Consider the following 10563-nt stretch of genomic DNA (forward strand, 5'->3'; position numbering starts at 1 on the left):
CCATTTTTAAAAATGGTTTTACTTAAAATATTTGTTTTTGTTTTTTTGCGAATGGCAGCAGTAATGTTTCTAGATTGTTTGAAGGGATCTAAACAGGCAACTTAACGGGGACCTATTATGCAAAATTCACTTTTTAAAGGTTTTTTTACTCAACTTTGGGTTTGTACTTCTTAAAAAAAGAGTCCTAGGACCAAAAAAATGCACCCAGGGGCATATTCACTGTAAGTAAATGTACAGTATTTTTAATGTGTATTAATGACAAGTTTTATACTTCTGTCATTTTGTGATGTCACAAGCTGTACAACAACCCACTGGAACCTGCGTTCAGCCCCTTATCTAGCAACCCCTGGGTGAGACTCCACCTCCTCAGTATAAAGAGCCGTCATGGTGTTGTTGTGCAATGCGCAGCTCATTTCACAACAAGCCTCCAATAGGGCAATGGGTAGTGCTGGACCAGAGAGGAGGAGACCAGGGTTTGAGACCAGCATGGACACAATTTAATTATTTATTTATTTTCGTTTGTTATGAACACATTTTCTCATGTACCTCTATTGTTTAGCTTATTAAAGCCTTGTTAAAGCCTATTTGTTTGAGTTTCTGAGGTATTTTCACTGCTGCTGCTCCCTGCTCTGGTAACAGCATGCACAGTGAGCTCAGAGCAGAGGAGGGAGAGGAAAAAAAGAAAGAAGCTGCGACCACGACTCTGCCTCTGGGTCTCATACGGTTGTACAACAGCGCTTCTGCTATTATAAGCCATGCTAACATAAACGCTGGCTTTGGAGGGCGGAGTTAATGTCAACAGAATTTTTTGAGGGCGTTACCAACAGAGCTCATTAACATAAACAGCTCTTCTGAACTGAAGTCAGAGCAGGCAGAACTAGAAAAGTGGAAATTTTATTATCTGAGAATTATTTTGTGCATTAAATTGAATGAACATGGTCTGGATGGCCCACAGGCATACCATAAACATTTCTAGGACCCATAATTGGTCTCCTTTAAACTATTGGTCCATATACACTGGAAAAACAAACAAATATATTTATTTGATAAATGTTATCCTTGTTGAGATCTTTTRCAGTGGTGGTATAGATAGGTCCTTGAACAACTTCCCTTTGTAGAAACAGTTCATTTCTGACTAGACTGACTAACAGGGGAGTCAGACATCAATGTAGGAGCATAACACTGAAGYTGAAGCCAAAACAGAACAAATGACCCTGTAGGCAGGTTGCAGCAAGTTTCAGTCAATGTAATCAAATGGGAGTTTTCCCTAACTGTAATAAAAACACAGACCAAAATTGTATTTTTAAACAAAAATAGCTAAATATGTTTTAAAACTACCGGTAAGTAAGAACTACATGAATCAACAGTCGTCRACTGGAAACTTATCTGTATTTTGTTTTATTTTGCTGCCGTTTAAAAACAACTCCAGCCTTAAATTCTTAAAAGTGATTCATGCAAACACTAATTCATAAACATTCACATGGTCTTCAGTTTCTCTTTACGTAGATATTTAGAACTCTGTGGTTATTTGCAAATTGCAGCAGCAGCTAGCTATAGCAYTTCCTGTGCAACAGAAGCACTTCTGTCAGGAATATCGTGTTATTTCTGCACAGATACTGTAACACAGAACTGATGACCCACTGCTGCAACAATCCGCTCTGATCCAGGCCCCAGGCTGACTAATCGTTAACTTGTCGATTCATTTTTCTGCTTAATTTATTACTTTACTTATTCCCCCAAGGTGATGTCATTTAAAGTGATACATTGTTTAAAACACTGCAGAAGCTCTAAACTATTCTTTAAAGACACTGTTTAMCATTTAGAAGTACAGCTGTCTGCAAATTATATTCTTAGCGTACTGCTTTGCATTAAAACTTCTGTTAGCAGTGTTTTATCATGTCTGCTAACTTAACTTTCTGAAACAAATATCGTCTCTTTGCTGTGGCAAACAAACAAACAAACTAGAGACATTTTCACAAAACTTTAAGCATTAAAATGGCAAAACTTTCAAAACTCTACAGTATATTAGCAAACTAGCTTCCCTGTTAGCTCACTCAACCTTTAAATGTTTTGGCTTCAATCCAGCCTCTGTGAACCAGTCTGTTAAAATGTGAGATATTCAGATTTTAAATGAATATGTGTAGTCTGTTGTCACCTTCCACTCTAATAACCCTTTTCTGTCATGCTGGRTGTAAAGCCTTTAATTGGCCGCAGTCGGAGAATAATTGCGAGACATTTAGTGGATGTGGTGATGGAAATATTTCACGTCACTTCATTTATCAGTCAGGCGTTTATGCTGACTACGTCCTCAAATTTCAAAAAGTGGCACTCCACCTGGAACACAGGTTCGCCTTTGTGCCAGAGAAAGATCCCTGCCAAGATTCAAATGGTCTTAATTAGGATGGAAATGGGTTGGAAATGGATTGGCCTGATTGCCTGTCTGAGGTTAAAAAAGAGCAGAATCACCTCTGCAGTCAGGAGAGAGATTACGGTGGAGATAGTGGTATGATAGCTCATTAAGTGAATTGTATTTCCCATCTGTGATTATGAGCTCACCTTCTACTAATGGTCAAACCCATTTTTTTCCTCCCGCAGCTGATTGATGGCCACGAGTCGACTCGCGTCAACGTCCCCTACCTTCGCTCCAAGATCGGCATTGTCTCCCAGGAGCCCGTGTTGTTCGACTGCAGCATCGCTGAGAACATCAAGTACGGCGACAACTCACGGGAAATCAGCATGAACGAGGTCATCTCTGCCGCCAAGAAGGCCCAGCTTCACGACTTCGTCATGTCGCTCCCCGAGGTATCGTGGACATTTGGTGTTAGATGTACTCAGCGGCAGACGCAGARCCACTTATTAAAGTTAGCCTACAGAAAACAAGCAAAGGTTGTAAAGTAATAAAGCAAAAATGATTGATCTGCGGCTACTGTATATTTACCAAGTTTCCTCATTAGACATTCAAGTTCCTGAACTGATGTAGATTTTACTAAGAGGAAGTCGATTCATGTTGAACTGGGTTAAATAAAGCAGATAGTTGAACTCTGCTAGATGATCAGGTGTTGGTCCATGTAAATACCTGTTTTCATCAAGGGCTCCCCCTTATCTGCTGGGTATCACGGTTTGCTTAAATGGATCATTTATAACATTAATGACAAACTAGAATATGTGGCGTCCATTTTAAATTTTGGATTTTACGTTTACATGTTGAAGTTCACAGTCAGCTCCCACTAAATGTCTAAGCTGAAGAGCTTTCTTCTTTTTAGTWATAGTGACCATCTTGGATTTTTGATTTGGATTTAGTACCACCACACCAAATTTACCTCACTATGTCTAAAAATGATTGGGTTACAGTGATTTCTTCATTTTACCGAAGACGGCCATCCTGGACTTTTGATCTGGGTTCAGTATATTTAGGAAATCGTCCTTAACTACCACCACACCAAATTTCAGCCCAATATGACTAAAAATGAGCATATTATAGTTGTCTAAAATTAGTTCTGGTGGTCATCTTGAATTTTTATTTAACATTCAAAATTTGTTAACAATTGCTTTCAGCAAATACTATACCAGTTTCAGCTTTTTATGTCTAAAAAATGGCTGAATTATTGCATTTTCAAAGATTAGCATTAGCGGTTAGCTTAAACTTGTGATTAGCTCCGCAGTACATTCCTCTGCTCCTACACATTAATGACAAGCCCCCAAAAAGATGTTAAGGAGAAAAAGCTTAGCTGCTTAATCTTCACTGTGAACACTGAATTTATTCTGTGCTCCTTCAGAAATACGACACCAACGTTGGCTCCCAGGGTTCTCAGCTGTCCCGTGGTCAGAAGCAGCGCATCGCCATCGCCAGAGCCATCATCCGTGACCCCAAGATCCTGCTCCTCGACGAGGCCACCTCCGCCCTGGACACCGAGAGCGAGAAGGTCCGCTTCAGACAAGCTTCTCTTCTCATCCCGGGGTGGTGCAGCTGCTCGGTGCTCTCCAGGCGGTTAATTATCATCATCGTTATCCTCGTTAGCATTCATCATCTCTATTATTAACACGAGCTGCTGGTTCATCACACCGAGCCTATAGTGGGATGTCCTTCAGATGAAGATTTAGTCTTTTTTTTTTTAGCACCGATGACTGAAGCCCACCGAGCAGCAGAGTCCTGAACACTGGAACATCTAATGATAGTAATCAACGCATGATTGTCAAATTGCTATAATTGGGACGCTTTTGTCTGTTCTGTGGGAGRAATGAAAATGGATCCAGCAAGCAGTGTGTGTGTTATTTCAAACATATCTCTCTGTGTGTGTTTACAGACAGTGCAAGCAGCTCTGGACAAAGCCAGAGAGGGTCGGACATGCATTGTCATCGCCCATCGCCTCTCGACCATCCAGAACTCTGACATCATCGCTGTCATGTCGCGGGGCTTCGTGATCGAGAAGGGAACGCACGAGCAGCTCATGGCTCTGAAGGGCGCGTACTACAAGCTGGTGACAACAGGAGCACCAATCAGCTAACAGCTGGCAAACACCGGCTCTGTTTGGTGATCAGGACTGAAAACACGACAGTCACATTAAAGTCACTGAAAAAATTAAAGAAACCCTTTTTTAAACCACAGTATTCATTTGATCATGATACTGTAACAAAAAGCAGGTTTTCAGGATTGGAAAGCTGTAGGTCAGTGGTGGAAACAGTTAACCTAAGTATTAGCTTTAAATGAATTATCACCTGCTAACTAAAAATATGGCTTTGCTAATGCTAAACATGTTAAAAAATTAATAATTAGCAGAAGCTAAACCGGTAAGACGACAACTGGGCTCCACATCAAACATGGCTGTAGTTCAGAAATAACAGTCAGCTCCTTCGTTAGGTCGTGGTTCAGAGTTTACTGCCTCAGTAACTTGAATTTTTTTCCTTAGAACTAATAATTGTTCAAAGAAACTCACAAAATTGCTAACGCTCTGCAGTTTTCATGGCTTTCATTGTGGYGAGTTTTAACACTAAAATATTAATAGAAAAGAGCTGTGACTCGTCTGCTGTCGTCGTTATCCTCATTACATACTTTCATTGTACTGCACAGATAATTCATCATCTTCAATAAGTATCACCAATTGGGGCGGCTGTGGCAGAGTGGTTAGKGGGGTTGCTCCTCTAATGCGAGAGTTGGGAGTTCGATTCCCCACTATTCTGTCACACGTTAAAGTGTCCCTAGACAAGACACTGAACTCCCACTGCCTCTGATGTGTGTCCCATCAGTGTATGAATGTGATTTAAAGCACTGATTAGTCTCTATAGATTGATTTGTACAAGTTAGCTTTGTAGAGTGATCTAATAGAGTGCTGTGTGGATGAGTAAATGAGGGCACAGATTGTAGTGTGAAGTGCTTTGAGTATCCTGGTTGGATAGATCGTTGAGGGTCATAATCCAGGTAAACGTCCAAAGATGTAAATGTACAAAAAATTAGAGGAAGCTAAGTAAAAATTAGCAGGAGCTGACAAAAACAGCTAATCACTAACCGCTAAGAYGACTGTCATTCAGTCTGTGTCGCATGTTGTCTCCTTCAAGCTGAAGACTGGTGTGACAGACACAAATCTGTGGGATGCTAGCTTGTTAGTTAGCTGTTAGCTGAATTACAGTTGGCAAAAATTAATTTAGCAGAAGCTAAATGGTCCGCTAACAGTTTTTAAAGCTAGTGAAAATGTTAATCAGCTAAATTAATAATTAGTTCCATTATTAAATATTAATGTAACCATGTCCACCATTGCTAGTGGTTTATTAAAACTTATTTTGCTTGTTTTCTACCTTTGTAAATACCCACAGTTTACTGTCTTACTGTTACAATCACTAGTGTTCTAATCTGGGATTCAACCAACCATTATTAACAATAACATCAGTAATCTCCCTTAGATTATTTTATTTTGAAACCTAGACATCTAATAGCAAAAACTGTTACCCTATAGGTGATAATTTTGAAAAAAAATGTTATTGTCGAGTTTGCAGACTGAGAATGAACTAATCAGGATTCAGAAAGTGGTTTAAAACCAAAATTGTCTTCTTTTGTGATTAAATTTCTGTGAAAAAGGAAATATTTGTTAAATCATTTGACAGTTTTTAAGCATGTTTTCACTGAAATTTTCAAAATAAAGTAATTTATTTAACTGTGTTTTGCTCAGCCTCTTTTAGTTTTTACAGAGAAAAAGTAAGATTTAAACTTAAACAAAAGATGACGAGGGACCAAGACTGACCGTCCCTCTGGTTTTTATCAAGAGTGACGAGACGTCAGATCATTGTCAGACACTCAGAAGCGGAGAAGAACAAGAGCCTGAGCATCTGTACAGACGGAGCTTATTTTATCCTGTTCAAGGAGGTTCTGATAGAGTAAACTGTTTTCCTAATTTCCTGTTAGAGAAATGAAAACATAAAGGTTTCAGGATTAAAAGAACAAATTTTATCACATTTTCTTAGGGTTTTAGAGGAAACGTGGGAAGATTCTGTTCCTGGTSTTAAAATATTCAGAGTGAAACAAACAACTTATCCAAATAAAACCAAGGATTCGTTTAGATGTCCGTTTCTCTTCATGTTTTTAAGCCTGGACTTTACAGACTAAAATAAAATGTTCTTTCTGTGTTGTCAGATAAAGACAAATTTAGTTTCACTAGAAACAAGCTCAAAGCAGCAGTAATCCATAAAGAAGTTTAAGGCTCTCAGCTAAACTGAATATAAATCACATGACTGTAGAAACTACATCTCACTGAAAAACTGCATTATAGATATGATTTACAGACTATAAAGACAGAAGTTGTTTGAAGCTGTCAGTCAGCTGGTGAAAGAATGAGAGAGTTTCTCTTCACAGCAGCAGAAACCAGCAGCTCAGATGTGGAGAGGTTTCTGCTGAGTGAAGATAATGTTGGATTCAGCCTCTGTCAAAAGCTGCTGTTTTACACAAACACCACGACTGAGAGCTGAGAGGAAACAAGTCTCTGCTCCACAGGTGCTGCTGCCTCCATCAGTTAGTTTAATAAGTCATCACACCACAATGACCTCTGGGAAATTGAGTCTTTAATCACAACATCTTCAGGCCCAGACTGCTGGTGAATCAGCGTTCCTCAGATGTGATCTCATCTATYGATTCCTGCCAACCATTCGCTCAGAGCGAGGACACAGGTTGACTTTGGGTCATGTAGGGTCGGTGCGGTTCTGACTGATCCAGACAGATTCTGGAGGCTGCTGAAGCCTTTCTGTAGCAGTGGTCAGTAGAAGGTTTCTGAGTATTGAAAGGTAGATCTGTATAGATATTATGAAAATAAGACTTTAGTTGTTGTAGTTAATGTTTGGGTTTCATGGGACTGATGAGCTCATGGCTAGTCAGACCGTAACAAAGACTGAAGTGGACTCAAATAGCTCCAGTCTCCAAAAYTTCACAGATCATTGATTCATGTGAAAATTGTTGAATAAACCTTTAGAGGAAAATCTGTGGTTTATTACAAGCACAAACAGCAACATCAGCAGTTAGCTGTAGCACTTTTGCTAGGAATTTCATCACATTTCTGCAGAAACATCCATCCATCCATCCATCCATCCATCCRTCCRTCCATCCATCCATCCATCCATCCATCCTGCCTGAATTTTAGCAGCAAGGTGGTTTGAAGTGGTTCTGATGGGACTGGGCATTTTGGTCAATATTGAGACCGCCTCTAAAACCTGAACACCGTCTGAAGTAACCCAAAGCAATACCGGAGGTGCTACAGCTAGCTGCCAGTTTCAGAACAACAACAGAGCAGCCTATGATCCCTTTGAGTCTCAGAACCAAAAACAACAACAGGGACGTTTTTAGTTATTTTTGCAGCTTGGTACCACCACATCCTGATCCAGCTGCTGCTAAACTTCAGGAAATATTAAGAGCTGGAAAAAAAAACTATAAAATATATTTTGTAGGAAGTTATCAACTGAGTGAAAAGTTCTTCCTCTGTATTTTGATCTATTTTTAATGTGGATGGGGTCGCCACCTGGTGGAGCGGAGTCAGTACTACAAAATGTTTGTTATAATRTGTGGAAAACTGAGCTTAAAACAGACCAGGGGCCTCATGTATAAACGGTGAGTACACATAAAGTTACGTACACCAGGTTCTACGCCCACGTTGGGATGTATTAAAACCAACGTTGCGTGAAAGTGTGCGTATAGTTACACTTTTCACCTGCCGTGAGAATGTGCGGCAGCCACGCAAAGTTTTTCAGTCGACAGTTTTAACTCACAAAGTCATGAATCTGACCTGAATCCACAGAAATATGACTTTGTTGTGTTTTCTGAATGTAAGGAGCGTGAACACTGTTAGATTTTTATTTTAGTTTGAGTTTTTATTGTTTAAACTGGAACGATCATGAAACTGAACCCCGGGACTGAAAATCATTTAAACTCAGACAAGAAAATAGATCAGCCTAAAAATGATCAAAAGAACCTCAGTCCAGTCTGTAAACTGTAAACTTTTTATATTGTTGTCACATAGTTGGAAACACACGCAGAGCGCATGGCCTGCGGAGCGCACACACAGCTGAGGAGAATAAAATGTGTGAATTTTCTAAGAAACATTTTTAAATTTCACCGAGAAAAAAAATTGTCAAGTCAGCAGATTAATTCAGAACAGCTCAGCTGTGGTGATTCCTCTGCTCCACAAGACGCAATAGATTGCTGCGTAAAGTTGTGCGTATGGATCAATGTCAGCTGTTCCCAGTCCCACACTGTGGCAGAAACTCGCAGCGCAGCGAGTCACTCGTTTCTTCACATCAACTATTTAATAAATATTTTTCCAAGTTCTACAAAAGTCATAAGTTTCTCTGTGTTTACAGTCATTTATTAAAGACGTGTAAAGGTGGAAATGTCTGTCAGCCTCGCGTACACACCAACACACACACACACACACACACCTTTGCGAGTGGCAAACACATTTTTACACCCCACTGACAATTTTCTCACTCATTCTCCATTTAATTTATATTTTTCCTGAATCTAAAATCATTTCTGATCCCACAGAGAGGACAATCTGAGGAGAATCTCACACCTGGACACATTTACATCTATTTTACATSTTTAAATGGAGGCGTGTCAGGGGAGGTGTCTCACGTGCGCTCAGTTCCACGTTCATTGGGATGTATAAAGGAAAGGTGCGCAGGAACATGCATGCGCACAGTTTTATACATCTGAATATTTCGTTGAGGCGCACTTTTCTAAATGTGTCCGTACGTCAACTTTTAGTGTGAAAGCTGCGCAATCCTTTATGCATGAGGCCCCAGGAGTTGTGTAAAAAAAAATGTTTTAATTGTTCTTAACTGCCTGGACGGACGGACGGACGGACGGACGGACGGACGGACGGACGGACGGACGGACGGACGGACGGACGGACGGACGGACGGACGGACGGACGGACGGACAGACGGACGGACGGACAGACAGACAGACAGACAGACAGACAGACAGACAGACAGACAGACATATATGACTGATACTTTATCACTGAACGCAAACAAAATTTTAAATTGTTATAAGTTCATCTCTGGCTTAGTTCCCACATGGATCATCTATTTTACCCCACACTCAGCGGAACAACAGATCTCCACAGGATTTAAAGCATCGCCAGTCAAGAAGTCATTACAGCTCGCTAATGGCCAGCAAATTGGTTGGCTCACACGAGCACTAAATAAGATGGAAGAGACCCGGGTTTTGGGTCCAGTCAATAGCTGGCCGTACAGCAGAGACGACTTCAATTTACATTCAGCGGCTGTCAGAGAGAAGCTGGAGGTTTTATTCCGGCCAAGAAGTCGAGTCGAGTCTCAGCTCAATCAGACTAAATGCTTCTCATCTGTTGGGCCGATCTGCTGAAGAGTCCTCTTCGCTCCGAATATTAAATCTGCTCTAAAAATACCAGCCTGACCTTTGAGAGACAAGAAAGAGCCAGTGTGGGGTGGGCACACAAAGGGAAACACAGAGCTGCAAAACCAAAGGACATTTGTGTTCCTCAGATTTGCCGGTTGCCAACTCCTCAGTTAGAAAAGTCACTATTGGCTGTCCTAAAAGCTGCTAAATGATGTCATCATCTAATTTGCATTTACAAACATCTGCCAAAATTAACTTAAAATTTGCAGAAACTAATTTAGCAGAAGCTAATCAGTTCACGAACATTTTCCAAAGTTAGCCAAAAAGCTAATAAGCTAAAAGAGAAGCTAGTTCCGCTATAAGCAGATAAGGGAAACTAGAGATGACACAAACTGTTGTAAAATAAATCCATGCATCATCAACCCAATGATAAATAAACAGGACTTTATTTTTCCACTGCCGTTCTGTTAGGTTCTGACTAAACGGACCGCTCACTCTCCTCAGCTGGTTTATTAGAAAGAAACTTTCTCTCCACCTTCTGTTCTCCTCTATTAAAACTTGAATTATTTTCTCTCTTATCTCAACTGTTTTGTTCCATAAACGCAGCAGATAAAATCACAATAATTAATCGGAGTTGTGTGGCTCAGAGTGCTGATTTCAGTTTGAATCTTGTTGCTCAGCTTGCATCAGACGTGCTTTAAAACGAG

The 10563-nt window shown here is 40.3% G+C and overlaps 1 protein-coding gene across 2 annotated transcripts in view; it reads left to right on the plus strand.

Moving 5' to 3' along the window:
• abcb11b (ATP-binding cassette, sub-family B (MDR/TAP), member 11b) overlaps positions 1-5292 on the plus strand; it is a 33137-nt gene extending 27845 nt beyond the window's left edge. For both annotated transcript variants that reach the window (XM_014027111.1, XM_014027110.1), the window contains 3 exons: positions 2596-2802; positions 3777-3923; positions 4305-5292. In XM_014027111.1, coding sequence (XP_013882565.1) covers positions 2596-2802; positions 3777-3923; positions 4305-4505 — 555 coding nt within the window. In that variant the 3' untranslated portion in view covers positions 4506-5292. The remainder of the gene's footprint in view (positions 1-2595; positions 2803-3776; positions 3924-4304) is intronic.
• The last annotated feature ends 5271 nt before the right edge of the window (positions 5293-10563 follow it).

The sequence above is a fragment of the Austrofundulus limnaeus genome, unplaced genomic scaffold (assembly GCF_001266775.1).
Source record: "Austrofundulus limnaeus strain Quisiro unplaced genomic scaffold, Austrofundulus_limnaeus-1.0 Scaffold617, whole genome shotgun sequence".
NCBI lineage: Eukaryota > Metazoa > Chordata > Actinopteri > Cyprinodontiformes > Rivulidae > Austrofundulus > Austrofundulus limnaeus.